Source organism: Dama dama, chromosome X, assembly GCF_033118175.1.
Source record: "Dama dama isolate Ldn47 chromosome X, ASM3311817v1, whole genome shotgun sequence".
Classification (NCBI taxonomy): Eukaryota; Metazoa; Chordata; class Mammalia; order Artiodactyla; family Cervidae; genus Dama; species Dama dama.
In genome coordinates this window covers 159831725-159852108 of record NC_083714.1, presented here as the reverse complement: position 1 = coordinate 159852108, position 20384 = coordinate 159831725, and the positions used below count along the sequence as shown (strand labels likewise).

Sequence of the window (20384 nt, the reverse complement as noted above, 5' to 3'; positions counted from 1 at the left end):
GAAAACATTATAAAGTCCAATGCTCTCACATATGTGCTCACAGCATACAGGAATGATTTCTGAAGCACGGGTCTCGTGGATTTCCCCAAGTGATGGCCAGAGCTCTCCCCTGCTGACTTGCTGTTTAAAATTGGAAAAAAAAAAAAGATGAATTTATAATGTTTGGGTTTCGGCCTGCGTGAGTGCCTGGCTTCCAAAAAAAGTCCCTCACAGGTGGCTCGTTGGAACATACTTCATCATTTTGATTTCTCTTTCCCCCTGATGGAGCAAGCAAGTTGCCTGGTAACCCAAAGATGTAAGAACCACGGTTCAAAATAGCAGCCATGATGGAAAGGGGGACTTAGAACAAATTCCTAATACCAAAGGGATAGATGAAACCGACCGAATTTAGGTAGAGTGCTCAGCATTGTGATGTTCACTGCCATCGCGCAACAAAAACACCAGCTGCCCGTAAAGCTGTTCTGCACCGAGAATGAGCGTTTGCCTAGAGCGCTGACAACTCCTTTGAAACGGTTAGTTCGGAAGGCTGCATTTCGGTTTCCATTTCCTAAGTTTCAGTGGCAGGAAAGCTACAAAACAGAGAGAAGATCTGACGCAGCTTAGCAGCGTGGCTGAAATTTCACCTCATCTCATTTTGATCTGAATTCACAACTGAGGTCTTATGGTGGGCAATTCTAAAGTCATTCATCATTGATCTGGATGGAGCTGGGTGATTTAAACGCAGCACATGTGTATCTGCTCAAAAGCTCACTGATGAATTTTTTTTTAATTAATTGATTGATTTTAAGTGGAGGCTAATGACAGCATTGTGGGGGTTTCTGCCACACATCGACACGAAATCGGCCATGGGTGTACATGAAAAAAACTATCTACTTATGTGTTTTTATTCATTTCTGGCTGTGTTGGGTCTTAGCTGCAGCTTGCAGGAGTCCTAGAGTGCGGGCTGCCAATCCACTCCAGCATTCTTGCCTGGAGAAGCCCATGGACGGAGGACACTGGTGGGCTACAGTCCATAGGGTTGCAGGGAGGTGGACACGACTGAACGACTAAATAGAAACAACACACGACCTGCCTTTGACACCCGGCTTCCCCAGACCACACTGCCAGGCGTTCCCTAATGCCATGGTCTGGTCACGTGGTCTCCTTCACTCTGAAATCTCTTGCCTTCCGTTTTCTGACACAGACTCTGGAATACGTCCTGGCTCAGCCCAGATGCCGCCCCCTTCTCAGCCACCTTCCTGCAACCTCCAGCTCCATTCCTCGGTTGAACCTGTGACCATCGATATATGCATTCAAGTGCCTCTGACCACAGCCAGCTCGCCAAATGTCTTGTCTTCCCCATGAAGCTAAAGCCCCTGGGGGAGGGGTGTGTGTGTCAAGAACTGAGTTCTTCTCCACCCTCCCCAGACCCCCCAGTCAATGTCCCCATAGGTATCACTCTGCAGAAGCAAACAGTGTGGAGCTGTTCAGCGAAGAAATGGCCTAGCCCACTGCATTATTCTCTCAGGAATATGCCTGGAAAAGTAGGAGTAGCCCACTTCTTTATTCTTTTCTCAGGAAGAAGGAGGAGGAAGACATGGCAACAGGGGTAAAAATCTCCGCTGGAGAGTCTCAGAGAGGAATGAGAAGGCTCATCGCAGGCATTCGCTGCCACCTCCTCTGGGATCGTAGCTATTCAAGGAGCTCACATCTCCCTCCGCCGTCAAGGTCCTGGGACTCAAACATTCCTTTGCTTCCTCTTTAAATAGAGCAAGGCGAAGCACCAAGAAAATCTACAAACAATAAATGCTGGAGAGGGTGTGTAGAAAAAGGGAACCCTACTGCACTGTTGGTGAAAATGGAGTTTACTCAAACTCGTGTCCATCGAGTCGGTGATGCCATCCACCCATCTCTTCCCCTGTCGTCCCCTTCTCCTGCCCTCAATCTTTCCCAGCATCAGGGTCTTTTCCAGTGACTCAGTTCTTCGCATCAGGTGGCCAAAGTATTGGAGCTTCAGCTTCAACATCAAGTCCTTCCATACGAACCAGCAATCCCACTACCGGGCATACACCCTCAGAAAACTGCAACTGAAAAAGACACAGGTACCCCAATTGTTCATGACAATAATAGCTAGACCATGGAAGCAACCGTGATGTCCATCGACAGACGGATAGATAAAGAGGCTGTGTTACATATACACAGCCAGCCATAAACTACTACTCAGCCACAAAAAATGAACGACTCTAGTCCTAGTGAGATGGATGAAACTAGAGCCTGTTATACAAGTAAATCAGAAAGAGAATAATAAATATTGTACATGAACACATGTATATGGAATCTAGGAAAACAGTGAAAGTTTAAGTGTTAAAGTTACTCAGTCGTGTCCGACTCTTTGGGACCCCACAGACTGCAGCACGCCAGGCCTCCCTGTCCATCACCAACTCCTGGGTTTACTCAAACTCATATCCATCGAGTCGGTGATGCCATCCACCCATCTCATCCTCTGTTGTCCCCTTCTCCTCCCGCCTTCAATCTTTCCCAGCATCAGGATCTTTTCCAAAGAGTCAGTTCTTCACATCAGGTGGCCAAAGTGTTGGAACTTCAGCTTCAACATGAGTCCTTCCAATGAATATTCAGGACTGCCTGCCTTTAGGATTGACTGTGCTTTATACATATACATATAAAACATATATATATATATACATGCTGTATTGTATATATATATGTTATATATGTGTGTGTGTATTGTAACACACACATATACTTATGGCTGATTCATGTTGTACGGCAGAAACCCAATACAACACTGCAAAAGCAATGATCCCCCAATTAAAACTAGATTTTTTTTTAAAGGGACAGAAGATGGCTAGTTACTTCCCTATCCTCACAGAGCACTGTCTCTGAGACTGCGAGCCCACCCTTCTCCTTGGCTCTCCACGGAGAATCCTCTGGCGTAAACGCAGCTCCAGTAACTGGTCCAGCGCTGAAGTACCCTGAACTCAGCAAGGGCACCCCCTGCCCCCACACTCCCAGACCCTGAGGCTGCGGTCATGAATGTCATCTGACGGCCACGGGCCTCCACACCTCACGACTGAGCATCAGGGCGCTGTCACCTCAAATTCCTTCCCTTAAGCATCTCCTTAATTCTGATGGGCGACTATCTCGCCCCGTGCGTGTGAAGAAACGGTCCATCTGGTCTGCATTAAGGTCGGCTGGCTGCCCTGATTGGGAGGAACTGCACCCTCTGGGTTGTTAATTGTGTGCAGATGGGGCCCGCCCCCCACCGTCGCCCCTCCTTCCAGGGGTCCCGTTCTTGCGAGCTCCCCCAGCCTCCTGACGGCATCCCCGGAGCGGAGGGCGGAGATCTGGCCTCAGTGTGGTTTTCATTATGTAAATGACTACCATCTTTCTTGATTGGTTTCAAACAACCTCGTCATCTGAAATGTAAACGGTTCCGTTAAAAATGTCAAAACGCCACGGTATAGCATCCCGCAGTATGTGGGGGTGTTTTTGTAAAGCGTAGCAAGTCTTTTGCTGAAATCAAAGGTCACGGAAGCCCCAACACTTCAAAAAAATGTTCAAAACCGATTGATAGAAAAATCGACGACGGCTGGCAATCGGCAGTTGCAAATCACCAGAGGTGACTGTTCAGAAGAGGACTTGTCACAAGTCCAGGTGTAAAATCGCGCCAAGATAGAGCATATCAGTGAGTCATTCATTAGTTACTGCGCAACGTCTCTCATAAAGACAGCTATACTCAGGGCATCTGTGTTCCTATCACGTGAGGGCATGTGGTCACTGTATTCAAAGTGCGAGGGGTTCATTTGTGAAAAGCGGTCCACCTCGAAAATCCTGAGGTTGACAGATTTCCAGTACTGACAGGTTCATGGAAATATTAAAGCAGTGGCGTCATCAGCTCTTTTCGAAAAGAAACAAACTGATATCGTGATTGATTCCAGGTTAGCACCAGCTAAAGATGAGCCCTGGGGTCACGGCCATCTGTAAAACCGAAGGGCATGGCTACCCGGCATTTTTCTGTCCGGAAAACAAGTTCAGCGTTTCTCTTTCCCTGCCCAAACTAACCGCTGCAGCTGGGCGTCAGGGAAGTGAAAAGTGAATGTAAAGTTCGCTCAGTCGTGTCCGAGACTCTTTGCGACCCTGTGGTCTATATGGTCCATGGAATTCTCCAGGCGAGAATACTGCAGTGGGTAGCTGTTCCCTTCTCCAGGGCATCTTCCCCACCCAGGGATGGAACCCAGGTCTCCCACACTGCAGGCGAATTTTTTACCATCTGAGCCACCAGGGAAGCCCAAGAATACTGCAGTGGGTAGCCTATCCCTTCTCCACGGGGAATCTTTCCAGCCCAGGAATCGAACCAGGGTCTTCTGCATTGCAGGCGGATTCTTTACCAACTGAGCTATCAGGGAAGCTGTGGGCATCAAGAGAGGCAGTAAAATAAGGAAGCAACACTTCTAGACAGAAGACAGTTCGAGGAAGCTGTAAAGTAAACCAGAACTCAACTAGGGAAGAATCAAAAGAGAACCACCCCCCTCAACAAACCAGAGCTTGCATGTCACAGAAGGTCAGCTTGTGAACATCCCACAGCCTCATGAAGGCACATGTTTCAGAGACAGCACTCAAGAGCCTGGTTCACCTAGAGTAACACTGTCATGTCTTTTGAGGCTTGTAATAGCCTTCACTGGAAGGGTGGAGGAAAACCTCACTGCTGTTTTCCTTCCTGTCAAACCCCAATACCAGCCTGCAGAGGTAACGTGAGGCATCAGCCAAGGACAGTTCTCACAGCACAACCCCACGTTACATGCTCCAGTGTCACTCCGTGGACCATTTTTTCAAAACATACCGTGTTTATAAAAAGTCAATTTTCCGGCATATAAAGCCTCTGAAGTTATGAAGTCAGCCCGCATCTCCTACACACATGGACTGCACAGAAAGGATACAGGTGTTTCCATGAATTTTTATAATTTTTCCTTAGCCCCATAAGAGAGAAAGAGGAAAGAAATTAGGGCAGTGGTTGGCCCGTATCAGTTAATGGCAAAAGTTAGGAAAGCTGAGTGGTCCACTTAAACACCAGCGTGTGTGTGTGACCACCTCGATGAGTTCACTGCTGGGCTGGGCAGCGTCTGTGTCCTTGGGTTCTGCATGTCAGTGCCAAATAAGGGTCATCATCATCAAAGTCAGGCAATCCTCATAACTCCTAACCAATGGTCAACATTCACCCAGCAAACAGGGATCCATACTTGTAGACTGAGCTGACTCTTCAGAACTCAAACTGGGGAAGACATTAAGAAAAATGCTTTGTGGGCTTTGATTGGTGGCTGAGTGGTGAAGAGTCGGCTTGGCAGTCTAGGAGGCACAGATTTGATCCCTGATCCAGGGAGATCCCACATGCCAGGGAGCACCTGAGGCCATGCACCACAGCGAGAGAAACCACCGCAATTAAGAGAGTAGCCCTCACTGCAGCAACTGGAGAAAGTCTGGCAAAGCGACAAAGACCCAGGACAGTCAAAAAATAAAGTTATAAACAAAGAAAATTGCTCTTTGGGATTTCCCATGAGACTGACACGTCAGTAAGTTAACAATGAACAAATGAAAATTGAGGAACTTACAGGTGTGTCCAGGAGAGTCTGGTTCTTCAAGGGTGTGTGTGTGTGTGTGTGTGTGTGTGTGTGTTAGTTGCTGAGCTGTGTCCGACTCTTTGTGACCCCATGGACTGTAGCCCACAAGGTTCCTCTGTCCAGGAGAGTCTGGTTCTTCAAGGGGGTATGTGTGTGTGTGTGTGTGTTAGTTGCTGAGCTGTGTCCGTGTGTGTGTGTGTGTGTGTGTGTTAGTTGCTGAGCTGTGTCCGACTCTTTGTGACCCCATGGACTGTAGCCCACCAGGCTCCTCTGTCCATGGGACTGTCCCGGCAAAAATACTGGAGTGGGTAGCCATTCCTACAACTCCAGAAATTAGCTAAAAGTTACCTTCAGAGGAAAAAAGCTCCATGTTCTTTATTAGCCTAAAACGACTGCTTAATTAGTGACGGTATTAGATTTAACCTAACTGATGCTGATATATCTTTCAACCGACCTATAATGTAATAATACAGGGGTGCCCAAAGACAGGTTGAGGTTGAGGGCCCTCTTACAGTAGCTGGAAAGAGTCACAATGAAGATGAGAGAACTGGGCAGGTGGGATTAGGCCCTGGAGGCGTGTCTGACGCCAAGCACCAGATCGCCCCAGAGACACCTGCAACCTCAGCCTCAGCACGGCTGAACTGACAGCGGGACTGGTCCAGCTCAACATGTGATGGAGCGTGTTCTACCTGAGGAAAAAGTCTGCACTTCAGGACCAGTGTTCTGTATCCCACATTTATGTGCTAATATATAATACTTGGGTTTCCCTGCTAGCTCAGCTGATAAAGAATCCGCCTGCAATGCAGGAGACCCCGGTTCAATTCCTGGGTCGGGAAGATCCCCTGGAGGAGAGAATGGCAACCCACTCCAGTATTCTTGGGCTTCCCTGGTGGCTCAGCTGGTAAAGAATATGCCTGCAATGTGGGAGACCTGGGTTCCATCCCTGGGTTGGCAAGATCCTCTGGAGAAGGGAATGGGAAGGCACTCCAGTATCCTTGCCTGGAGCATCCCATGGATGGAGGAGCCTGGCGGGCAGCAGTCTATGGGGTCGTAAAAGAGCTGGACACGATTTAGTGACTAAAACAACAGCAACATACATGCGCCAGATCTTCCTTATCCCCTCATCATTGATGGACATTCAGGTTGCTTCTGTGTCCTGATCATTGTAAACAGTGCTGCAATGCATACTGGGGTGCATGTGTCATTTCGAATTATGGTTTTCTCAAGGTATACGTCCAGTAGTGGGACTGCTGGATCATATCAACGCATGTATGCAGAATCTAGAAAAAAATGGTATAGAGGAACCTATTTGCAGGGCAGGGAGTGAGACTCGGACATAGAAAAAGAACTTGTGGACATCGTGTGGGAAGGGGAGCGTGGCGTGACCAGAGAGAGTACCACTGACATATACACACGGCATATACACTAACATATACACACGGCATATACACTGACATATACACACAACATATACACTGACATATACACACGGCATATAGACTGACATATACACACAACATATACACTGACATATACACACGGCATATACACTGACATATACACACGGCATATACACTGACATATACACACGGCATATACACTGACATATACACATGGCATATACACTGACATATACACACAGCATATATACTGACATATACACATGACCGTGTGTAACACAGATAGCTAATAGGAAGTTGTTGTATAGCACAGGGAACTCAGCTCGGTGCTCTGTGATGACCTGGAGGGGTGGGAGGTTTAAGAAGGAGGAGATATGTGTACAAATTATATGCTTCAGAGAACAAGGGAAAATACCTCTATGTGTACTTAGATTTTTTTTCCCCCAAAATAATCCTCTATTATCCTTATGCTCCTTATGCTAAAGTCACTGCCAAGTCAACAGAGCCTGTTTATCGTCTTGGTGGCTAGTCCTCTGTGAATGCCCTCTCTCCACAAACATCCAAGTCCAGAGTTGCTGGTAGCAGAGAGGTGACTTCAGCCCTGGAAAAAGTGCATCGTATGAAGGTTAAAGTGGAAGCGTCCTGGGACTTCCCTGGTGGTTCCAGTGGTGGAGAATACGCCTTGTGGTGCAGAAGGTTGCAGGTTCAATCCCAGGCCAGGGAACTAAGATCCCCCATCAAGTGGATGAATTAATAAGCTCGTGTGTTCTACAAGTACTGAGCCCAGGCGCCTCAAGGAGAGAGGCCCGGGTCCCACAAACTATACAGAGCCCCCCAAGCTCTGGAGACCACACACCACAGCTAGGGAGAAACCACACACTGCAATAAAGAGCCCGTGCACTGCAACTAAAGATCTCCCATGTTGTAACTAAGACGGAACACACCCATAAGTAAAGAAATATTAAAAAAAAAAAAATAAATCGCAGGTATCTTTTAATCATTAATCATTTATGCTGGCCCTCTCTGGACTATTCCCCTTATTCTCCGTGAAGCAGGCAGGCATACTTGAAATTCACAGTGACTCCTCACTGCTTTAGACGAAAAGCATAATTTATTGCGCCTCTTTAAACCGCCTTACTTTTAAAACAAAAAGGTTTTGCAAATGGGTTTTCAACAATCATTCTAATAGCATCCTATTTTTATGGTAAACGCAAATAGTTAAATAGCAAATGATCTATAATAGCAGAAAAGGTTTCCTAAGAGTAGACTGTTAAAAACTTAAGTGGTGTGAGATTTTGGTAGAAATCATTCTATGTAGTTTGTAACAAAAAGCATGGAAATAATAAAACTTAGATCCATTAAAGAAATGTCAGTCTGTTAAGAAAGGAAAAACAGCAATTATTTTGAATATGAGACAATCTTTGTGCCAGATTTTCAAGGATCTTAGGGTGAAAAAAAAAGGAAAATGGGATGGCTTACACAGACTTCAGATAAGAGTGTTTCCAACAGGAAGCTGGAGGAATGTGGTGCAGATATGTGGCTTCTGGGTCACCTGAGTTGTTCTAAGTGTAACAATGGACTTCTGAAAATATAAGTAATGACTTGGGAAAATGCTCAGCAAGCACTGATTTCAAAATCAGCAGTGCAACAGTGTCTACTTGATGTATGAGAGTGAAAGTGAGGAAGCAAGAGAGATTTCTTTTTCTGCTTGTAATGCATAATGCCAAGTGATTCTGTTTTTCTCTTCAAATCACACTCCAAAAAGTAACCAAATCCTGTGTCTCTCGTAGTATACTTTGATGGCATCCAAAGCTTGTACATAACACAATAGCATCGGTTTGTCATGAAAGAAGTTGGTGACATTTGCTCAGAGAGTCAAATAACACTTAGCATATAGGAGTCAAGTGCCCTAGAAGCTGCCTATGAAGGTAAACATCAGCTAAACTGTTTCAGGAGCCTCATCCAGGTCTTTTGGAAGAGGGCAATTTTAGCATCTAGGATCTCAAGTGAAAGTGCAAGTTGCTCAGTCGTGTCCAACTCTTTGCGATGGACTATGCAGTCCTTGGAATTCTCTAGGCTAGAATACCGGAGTGGTTTGCCTTTCTCTTCTCCAGGGGATCATCCTGACCCAGGGATCGAACCCGGGTCTCCTGCATTGCAGGCGGATTCTTTACCAGCTGAGCCACCAGGGAAGCCCAGGATCTCAAGAAGTTACTCAAAATACTGAAAGTCCCTGCAAACAGCCCCTCTTTGTTTTTCGTAACTTTAAACTTTGTATTTTGTATTGGGGTACAGCGCAATTAACACTGTTGTCATAGTCTCAGGTGGACGGCAGAGGGACTCAGCCATACCTGTACATGCATCCTTTCTCCCCCAAACCCCCCTCCCATCCCAGCTGCCACGTGACATTGAGCAGACTTCCCCGTGCTGTCCAGCAGGTCCTTGCTGGTTCTCCATGTTAAATACAGCAGTGTGTCCACGTCCATCCCAGACTCCCTGACTATCCCTTCCCCCATCCTTCCCCCTGGTGACCATAAGGTTATCACAGAGTATCGAGCAGGGTTCCCTGGGCTGTCCAGCAGGTCCTTGCTGGTTCTCCATGGTAAATACAGCAGGGTGTCCACGTCCACCCCAGACTCCCTGACTATCCCTTCCCCCATCCTTCCCCCTGGTGACCATGAGGTTATTACAGAGTATCGAGCAGAGTTCCCTGGGCTGTCCAGCAGGTCCTTGCTGGTTCTCCACGGTAAATACAGCAGTGTGTCCATGTCTATCCCAGACTCCCTGACTATCCCTTCCTCAGCCTTCCTCCCTAGCAACCATAAGTTGATTCTCTAAGTCTGTGAGTCTGTTTCTGTTTAGTAAGTTCAGCTGTATCATGTTTAGATTCCACATATAAGAAAAGTCATAGGACATTTCTCCTTCCATTTCTGACTTACTTCCGTCAGCATGACACTCTAGCAAACACACCTCTGTTCTTGGATTACGCAAACAGAAAACCCACAATACTCATGTATGCATTATGGCTTTTTCAAGGGTGCCACCCCTAGCCTATTTTCCAAGGATTTAACACAGTTCCTCCTAGGAAGCCAGTAGAGCCTCAATGGTTTACTCACGTTGGATAAAAATACAGCATAAAGTCACTGAATTAATGATGGCCTTCCTACAAGTTCAATTACGGCAGGATTCATATAACACAGCCATTATTTTTTAAAGACTTTTTTTTTTTGATGTGGATCATTTTGAAAGTAATTGTTGAATTTGTTACACCACTGCTTCTGTTTTCTGTTTCGACTTCTTTTGCCAGGAGTGAAATGTTAGCTCCCAGACCAGGGATCAAACCTTCACCCCCTCCATTGGAAGGCAAAGTCTTGACCAGTGGACTGCCAGGGAAGTCCTGATAATAACTTTAAATGGAGTATAATTGATTTTTATTATATTATATATATATTTATACATTTTATAATATATATTTATTTATAGAATGTTTTATTATATATTTCATTGTTTTTACTATATTTATAAATATATAAATATGTTGTTTTATATTTTTATGTTTATTATATTTTAATATATTATGATTTTATATTATGTATTAAACTTATATATTATATATATTTTTATATATTTATATAAAATATGTTTTATATTTATTTTTAGTATATATTTCATTATTTTACTATATTTATAAATTTATTATATTTAATATGTTTGTTATTATATTTTATTGTTATATTTATTATAACAAATATTTGTTATATTTATATTTAATAATATGTTTATTATATTTTAATATACATTTATTGTAATAAATATATTTATTATATTTTTATATTTATTATAACAAATATTTGTTATATTTATTGTATTTAATAATATGTTTATTATATTTTAATATACATTTATTGTATTAAATATATTTATTATATTTTTATATTATATTTGTTATAATATTTGTTATACTTATTATATTTAATAATATAATGTTTATATTTTAATATACATTTATTGTATTAAATATATATTTTTATATTATATTTATTATAACAAATAAATATTTGTTATATTTATATTTAATAATATAATGTGTATATTTTAATATACATTTATTGTATTAAATATATTTATTATATTTTTATATTTATTATAACAAATAAATATTTGTTGTATTTATTATATTTAATGTTTATTATCTTTTAATATACATTTATTGTATTAAATATATTTTTATTTAATAACATGTGTATTATTATATTTTAATATATATTTACTGTATTAAAATATATTTATTACTTTTATTATATTGTATTTGTTTATCATATTTTGATATATGTATTATATTAAAATATACTTAATATATATTTATTATATTAAATATATTTTATTGTACTTGCATTATACCTTTTATTCTATGTATTACGTTTTATTATGATTATACTCAATATGTTTATATTGCGTCACAAGGTCGTCTACCAGAAGCTAATCTTGCAAATGGACCGCACTGCAGTGGAAACACGGATAAGCGTTCCCGTGAACCACTCACCGCCCCACAGTGTGACCCCGCGTGTTTTCCGCTGTCTGTGTGACGCAGGTACTTTCTCCCAGAGTTCCGCGCTCCCCGGCGCTCGTCGCGTCCCTGACCGACGCCCCGGCCCGGGCGCGCACGCGCCGCTGCGAGGCTGGAGGCCCCTCCCCGCCCCCCGCCCCTCCCCGCCCCGCCCCGCCCCGCCCCCCCGCCCCGCCCATCCCCTCCCCTCCCCGCGCCCCGCCCCTCCCCTCCCCGCGCCCCGCCCCCCGCCCCTCCCCTCCCCGCCCCTCCCCTCCCCGCGCCCCGCCCCCCTCCCCTCCCCTCCCCTCCCCGCGCCCCGCCCCTCCCCTCCCCGCGCCCCACCCCGCCCCGCGCACGCCCCGCCCCTCACCTTTGTACAGAGTCCTGGGCGGTTGGCACGTGTGCCCGCAGCCGTTGGGGCAGCACTTCTTCACCCCGGAGCACTCGGCGTCCGCGTCGCAGCTCTCCACGCAGGCGGCGGCAAACCCGCTGGCCTTCTCCGGGGACGGGCAGTCCCCCTGCTTCACCGACACGATGTACTGGAGGAACTCACAGCTGGTCACGCACTCGTAGTTCTTCTTGGGGAACAGAGACTGCGAGGGAACGGGAGAAAGCCTTAAATGAGACTCACGGGGTCTGATGTCCACGACACCGGAGGCGCAGGTCAAAATTCGGACGCAACTTCAGTGTCCTTCAACAGAGCGGTAGATAAAGCGGATCTGGTACCTATATAGGACGGAATATTACACTGCCGTTAAAAAGGATGAGGTCATCTCATCTGCACCAACACGGATGGACCTACAGATTGTCACGTTCGGTGAAGAGAATCAGGCAGAGAAGCAGAAGCATTGTATGACATCCCTTGTGTGAAGGATCTAAAGAGAAATGATACAAACGGACTTATGCACAAAACAGAAATAGATGCAGAGACTTAGACATGAACTTATGGTTGCCAGGGGGGAAGGATGGAGGGACGGGATGGTTAGGGAGTTTGAAAGCACGGACATGGACACACGGCTGTATTTAACATGGAGAACCAGCAAGGACCTGCCGGACAGCACAGGGAACTCTGCTCAATACCCTGTAATAACCTTATGGTTCCCAGGGCGAAGGATGGTGAGAAGGGATAGTCAGGGAGCTTGGGATGGACATGGACACACTGCTGTATTTGCCATGGAGAACCAGCAAGGACCTGCTGGACAGCACAGGGAACTCTGCTCAATACCCTGTAATAACCTTATGGTTCCCAGGGCGAAGGATGGGGGAAGGGATAGTCAGGGAGCTTGGGATGGACATGGACACAGTGCTGTATTTACCATGGAGAACCAGCAAGGACCTGCCGGACAGCACAGGGAACTCTACTCAATACCCTGTAATAACCTTATGGTTCCCAGGGCGAAGGATGGGGGAAGGGATAGTCAGGGAGCTTGGGATGAACATGGACACACTGCTGTATTTAACATGGAGAACCAGCAAGGACCTGCTGGACAGCACAGGGAACTCTGCTCAATACCCTGTAATAACCTGATGGTTCCCAGGGGGAAGGATGGAGGGAGGGGATGGTTAGGGAGTTTGAAAGGATGGACATGGACACACTGCTGTATTTATCATGGAGAACCAGCAAGGACCTGCTGGACAGCACAGGGAAGTCTGCTCAATACTCTGTAATAACCTGATGGTCACCAGGGGGGAAGAAATAGTATCTTTTGTGTAAACTCCTATTTTCATATACAAACTACATTTTAGAATTTAAAAAGCTATCGCAAGTCCTTTCTGGAAAGAGTGGAGTGTAAATTTCATCATCAATACTGTCAAAATGGAAAAAGAGGAGGGATGTGTGTATTTGTGTCTGCATGTGGCTGGAGAAGGAAAAAAAAAATCTTGCTCCATCAGATGTTTCCCTTGAATTGTTTACAAAATAAATGTACTTGCTTTCTTTCCCTCTCAGTCACATCTGACTCTTTGCAACCCCACGGACTGCAGTCCACCAGGCTCCTCTGTCCGTGGAATTCTCCAGGCAAGAATCCTTGAGTGGGTTGCCATTCCCTTCTCCAGGGGATCTTCCCAACCCAGGGATCGAACCCAGGTCTCCCGCATTGCAGGCAGATTCTTTACTGTATCAGCCACCAGGGAAACCTCAAAGAAATGATGTACTAATTTCCTGAAGAAGTATGATCCATGAATTGCAATTTTATATTACACGCAACAGATACACATCAATGACACACACATCCACAGATTATTGTTAATACATTCTGAGTTCTGACACTGAATGTACAAATTTAATGTACATGTCATCAGTACTCTGACAAATACCAGGGGTAAATTTCACACTCTTTAATACAAAAAGTGGAAAATTGGAAGTACTAGCTAGAAAACGTACAGTTCCAAGGTTTGAATTCGAATTGTAGATGTCAATAAAATTGATTGTTAATAATTGCATATAAAGAGTCAGACACGACTTAGTGACTGAACACCAACAACAATCATGTATAAAATTTGAAAATGATATGAACTGACTGGATTAAAATCGCATCTCAACTCAAGAACTATCCAGGTAAGATAGAAAAAAGGCCATGCTTTCAATATTGAAGTAACACGAATCTGTAGCTAATTAAAAAAAAAAAGAAACAACTTTATAAAACATTTAAAGCATTATCATTCTTAAGGCTTTTCTCTCTCATTCAATTTCACAGTTCACTGTTCTTACTTGCGAGATCTGTTTTACTTCATTGGATTTTGAAAAAGTTCTAAATTCCAGTCCAAATGTAAGGAATCAAGGAAGCATGCAAAAGGATTGGGAACAATTGCGGAGTGTCGGCCAACTTTGCTCTTTCAACAAAATGTATATGTTGCATGCGCTGAAAGCAAGCACTAAAGTTACCGAAATCACTGGCCCCTGCAACACAGGCTGGGCTTTGCAAGTAGAAATGGTTTTATTCAAGCTGGCAAGTGTTTACTGCTGGCTAAGTTAGCAATCACAGGGACTTAAGTGTGCATCATGGTGTAATCAAATCAACTCAGTGCAAACTTCTTCACATATGAAAACGAGGTGTAAGTTGGAATCAGAAAACAAAAGAAAGAGCTCTCTGTCCACGTGACTCTAAGCACCCATGTGCCAACCACCGTGCCCTGGAACTGAGAGAGAAAAACAGAGATGTTGTCTCCTCCTGTTGCTAGTTTCCTCGCCGAGCTAACAGGTCAAAGTTAAAACCAAACACAGTGGCGGAGACAGATCTGGAACATTTGCTCCCACTGAGGGCGAAAACAGAATGATCATAAAGTCAAAATGTTAGTCGCTCAGACCCGACGGACTCTTTTCGACCCCATGGACTGTAGCCCGCCAGGCTCCTCTGTCCATGGGATTCTCCAGGCAAGAACACTGGAGCAGGTTGTGATATCCTTCCCCATGGACTGAAAGCCCATCAGGCTCCTCTGTCCCTGGGGATTCTCCAGGCAAGAATCCTGGAGTGGGTTGCCATGCCCGTCTCCAAGGGGATCTTCCCAACCCAGGGATCGAACCTGCATCTCTCACATCTTCTGCATCGGCAGACGGGTTCTTTACCATCTGAGCCACTACGGAAACCCTGATATAGGGGGACAGCAGGACTATTAGCCGATTAGTGAGCTAAGTCACCCCAGTTACTATGTGAACTATTGTTCCATCAATTGCTTCCGTGTGTAGTCACCGTGAGAAACCCTTAACAACATTCCTTTTTTTTAAAAAAAAAATATGAAAGCAATGTTTTTAGTGTGTAATCTAAATTCAACTTTATGGTCTTCTCAAACATTTTATTTAATTCTCTTTGATTTGTCTGTGTGTGTTAGTCACTCAGTCGTGTCTGACTCTTTAAAACCCCATGGACTTGTAGCCGGCCAAGGCTCCTCTCTCCATGGGATTTCTCCAGGCAGGAATACAGGAGTGGGTTGCCATGCCCTTCTCGAAATGATCATAATTTGTACAATAATTTGGATCTTCCAGTTGATGTAAGGGTTGTTCCGTACAATTACATACATCTCCTTTTCGTGAGGGTTTCAAAAACGCGATTTTGTGGGAGGGTGATTATTTTGAGGTCCACAGAAAGAAGTTGGGAAAGTTCCTGTCTGCGCTGGAGCGTTCTAGATTGGTCCCTGAGCTTGTCACGTTGCAGATGAGATGCTGAGGATTACGTGAGATTGTGCGTACAGACAACCAGGTAATGCCGTGCAGAGTAGGTCACACCAGCTACTCAACAGGACTGGACCCGTGGACATCTCTTTCCTTTCTCCACCACTACACATTTCCTGTTTAACATTTCCAGATTCTTCTGTTATTCTGACCCAAATGCTATAGAGCTCAGAGCAAGAGTTGGCTCTGCTTCTCCAATGATATGACCACCCACCAGTCTCTAACATGCCCCCCTACGAGGCCCGGGCCTGAGACCTCTAAGGAGGGAACTGGGCCCCCTTGGAACTTACAAGAAACCATCTGCACGCTGAACTTACATGAAGACCGTCTCACAAATCTGTGGATTCAGTAATCTTTCAGAGGCGTTCTACTTAACAGTTCCAATGTTTACACACACAGAAGGCAAATTTTGACGTTCTCTGTCAGTTATCTTGGATAATCCTCTGGGATTAGGTTGAAAAATATTATTGGTCTGAATGCAAGTGAGAGAACATTTGGCATCCGTACAAGAGGTCTCCCCCCACGTCTTTCATCATCACTTAGAATTGACAAGTCCAGTGGCATAAGGACAAAAATGCTTACAGGTGAGAGAAAATGAAGTCGGAGTAAGAAAACACGTCAGTGTTAGTCACTCAGTCGTGTCCAACTCTTTGCGACCCAGTAGACCATAGCAAGGCTCCCCTGTCCATGGAATCCTCCAGGCAAGAATACTGCAGTGGGTTGCCATTCCCTTCTCCCGGGGATCTTCCCCACCCAGAGAGCGAGCCCAAGTCTCCTGCACGGCAGGCGGATTCTTTACCATCTGACCCACCAGGGGAGCCCAATACATTCAAAGAAGGGCTCGGAAAAGCAGCGCACTCAGGGAAAAATGCTGTTGAATGCACTGGATGAAGGGGGAAATCCTTCATGTTTTAATTAACACTCTACAGAATATGAATTAATTCTTATAAATCTCTCCTACCTCCCCATCTCTTAGCTCAAAACTAAACTTGTGTTTTCATTACCCCACCTGCGCAACATGCTAAGATCAACTTTCTGGTGGCCGATGGTTAAACGAAAATGAAATACTAACAACAGCAGCTGATCGTTCTTGGATGCTTTTTAAAAAACACACCGTTATCTTCATTTTGGTGTGAAATGAAGGTGATGGTAGTCGTGTGTTAGTCACTAGGTCGTGTCTGACTCTTTGCGACCCCGTGGGCTGTAGCCCGCCAGGCTCCTCTGCCCATGGGATCACTCCAGGCAAGGATACTGGAGTGGGTGGCCATTACTGTACATTAAAATAATTAGTGTGGAAATCATGGGACGATAAACACAAACACATCGAATTCAGCAAAATAAACAAATGCATAAGAAATGACCTCAATAGGAGGCCTCAGTTTCTCCCTAACTCCCTTGCAGCTGCAACGGTAAAGACTCTCTGTGATGCAGGAGACCTGGGTTCGATCCCTGGGTCGGGAAGTTCCTCTGGAGAAGGAAATGGCAACCCACTCCAGTATGCTTGCCTGGAGAATCCCACGGACAGAGGAGCCTGGCAAGTTATAGTCCATGGGGTCGCCAAAGAGTTGGATACCATTGAACACAGGCACACACACATAAATGATATATATGTAAATCAAAACAACAGTTATAGTCCAGGAATACTGATAAGAATGAGCAACACTGAGATACATCATGCACTAGTGAACTTCAACAGTAAAGAGATAATTTCTCAGGCATGCAGGTAGAAAAGGCAAGCTGATTACGATGGGGAAAATAAGCTTTCTCCTGGGTTAATTTCTCTCTATCAAATTTAATGTGTGAGGCCAGTAGAAAAATATATAATACTAAACATATATATATGTAATATATATTACTACCTAATATCAAAGAATATATAATAATATATAGATATTACTGTATAATACTAAAGAATATAAAATAATACTATATATACTATATAATACTGAATATATATATAATACTAAAGAATACAAAAAAATAAAATCAGCTCAACTGTTATTTAAATATACATATGACAGAAATATTCTCAAAGACATAAAGACTCAGAGAGTATAACACTCACGAGCCTTTCTTGCAAAACTATGCAATGGTAAAATTCAGCTGTTTCACAAGTTAACAGAAATAAAGAGTAGACTGGCTAGCACGCACCCCCCCCCCAAAATAAAGTTTATACATACATATGTATATGTAGGGCTTCCCAGGTGGTGTTAGTGGCAAATATAAGAGACATGGGTTCAATCCTTGGGTCGGGAAGATCCCCTGGAGGAGGGCATGGCAACCCATTCCAGCATTCTTGCCTGGAGAATCCCATGGACAGAGGAGCCTGGTGGGCTACAGTCCATGGGGTCGCAAAGAATCAGACATGACTGAAGTGACTTAGTATGCACATATATGTTATGTGAGAAAAAGAGTTTGTGCAGATCAATTTGGACTTCAGGCATAGCAGAAGGCAGAATCTGTCATGAATAATCCCAAAGAAAATGGTGACTTTTAAAAGATACTGAGGCGGGATCAAATTTAGAAAGCCAGAAATAACAGAAATTAGCATAAAAGAATTACTAATCATTTTCTCATCCACATATATGGAAAACTAAAATGGAAACATTGAAGGCAGGAGGAGAGGGGGACGACAGAGGATGAGATGGTTGGATGGCATCACCGACTCAACGGCCATGAGTTTGAGCAAGCTCTGGGAGTTGGTGACAGACAGGGAGGCCTGGTGTGCTGCGGTCTACGAGGTCGCAAAGAGTTGGATACGACTGAGCAGCTGAACTGAACTGAAAATGGAAAAAGTTATGAATAGCAATTTTTTAAAAAAAGAGAACATGATATAATAAAACTAAAAATAAAAGAATATGTCTTTGAAACTACGGTGGCTTAGAAGGAATGGGGCAGGAAACCTTGAACTTAAATTTAGGACCCCCATACTCAGGGCTGTGATGGACTGCAGTAGAAAGATCCAGAGCAAAACAGGCATAAGGGAATGACCCGTGGGGAGAAGTCCAGAAGAAACCAGGTGAAGTCTCCCATTAGAGCCACACAGGACGCACTCAATCCGTCCAGCCACAGGTTCTAGCAGCCCGTGTGGAATGCCGTCATCTAGAGAAGTTCTGGGGGCGGACCTGAGGCCCAGAGTTCTTCTGGGAGGCTGGTCACTGAGGTTCCTTCTGCCCAGCATGGACCAGAGTCCAGACTCCCAGAAGGGAACAGGGGCCAACAGTTTAGGAAGGGCGAGCCCCTCTTATCAGTTAGGGGCGGGGGGTGGGAAGCCCTCCCCTCCAATTCTTAACTTTTCAGAAGCCAGCCAAGGGTCAAGCTTTTAAGCAGGAATTTCTAAAGACTGTTTTGCTATGGTTAACTCCTCTGTGCAGGTAATCATAGCTACTTCCAGATGGGAGTTGTTGTTGTTTAGTCTCCCAGTCGGGATTAAATGTCATGACCATCAACTTGCTTCCCAGGCAAACTGTACACCGTGGCCGTGAATGCTATCAAGTTAGGAGAAAAATCAGAAACACGTATTTTCAGAACGCCACCTTCCTACTGCTACTCTGATAAAAGTGTATGACTCTCACACTTTACCGGAGCCGTTCAGATAAGAGCCCCCAGGTTGCACAGGGCTGTTTCCTGAGAGTGTACACACAGGAGGAGACCCCAGAGAGGACCAAAAACGCACGCCCGGAGGCGGGTTCCAGTCCATGGGGCTGGGCCAGATGTTGAAAGGTGCTTCTGAGCTGAGCAGAAAGAGATCAGAGTTTGAGAAGGCTGGGACTTCCCTGGTGGCACAATGGATAAGAATCACCGCCTGCCGATGGCGGGGACATGGGTTCGATTCCCGCTGGGAAGATGCCCTCATGCTGCAGAGCAACTAAGCCCAAGCGCCAGAACTAACTGAGCCCACGCTCCAGAGCGCCTGAGCTGCAGCTCTCAAGCCTGAGTGTTGCAGTTGCTTAAGAAGCGTGTGCCTAGAGCCCGTGCCCGGCAACAAGAGAAGCCACTGCAATGAGAAACGTGTGCAGCCCCTACCTGCTACACATAGAGCAAAGCCCGTGCAAATCGACCAAGACTCAGCCTAGCCAAAATGCGAGTGTGAGGAGGCTGAAATGCATACGTCCTGTGAGCAAAAAAAAATAAAAAATAAAAAAAAAATCAGGAAGGATGGAAATGGACAAAGAAACCCAGAGAGGTGTGAGGGACGCCCCTGGGGTTGGGCTGAATACTACTTTTTGAACATGCACGTGGTGAAAGTTCACAAGAACGGCAGAAAGCGCCAGAAGAAAAAGCACCAGGGCAAAGCACGCCTAGACTTCCAAGGAGCCTAGCACCTCCCATTCCTGCCGTCAGAGCAGAGAGCATACATAACACACGGGGCCTCGGGCAGAGTCCTAACAGAAGCATCACCTTAGCGCTCAGCGGCTCATTCATGTCTGACTCTCTGCAACCTCATGGCCTGTAGCCCGCCAGGCTCCTCGGTCCATGGGATTCTCCAGGCATGCATCTTGGAGTTCAGGGCCATTTCCTTCTCTAATCACCTTAGTAATGGGGATACATGAGCTCTGGACTAAAGGCTGCTCTGACTCTGCCCTAAGAAAGTTTAAAAGCAAGTCTCTGCAGAAGAAATGGATGTCAAGTAACTATCTACACGCCAGAAG

The 20384-nt window shown here is 44.9% G+C and overlaps 1 protein-coding gene across 1 annotated transcript in view; it reads right to left on the bottom strand.

Annotated features, from left to right (window-relative positions):
• Nucleotides 1–20384, bottom strand: part of ANOS1 (anosmin 1) — a 201784-nt gene that overhangs the window by 53876 nt on the left and 127524 nt on the right. The window contains exon 4 of the mRNA XM_061137060.1: nucleotides 11935–12157. Coding sequence (XP_060993043.1) covers nucleotides 11935–12157 — 223 coding nt within the window. The remainder of the gene's footprint in view (nucleotides 1–11934; nucleotides 12158–20384) is intronic.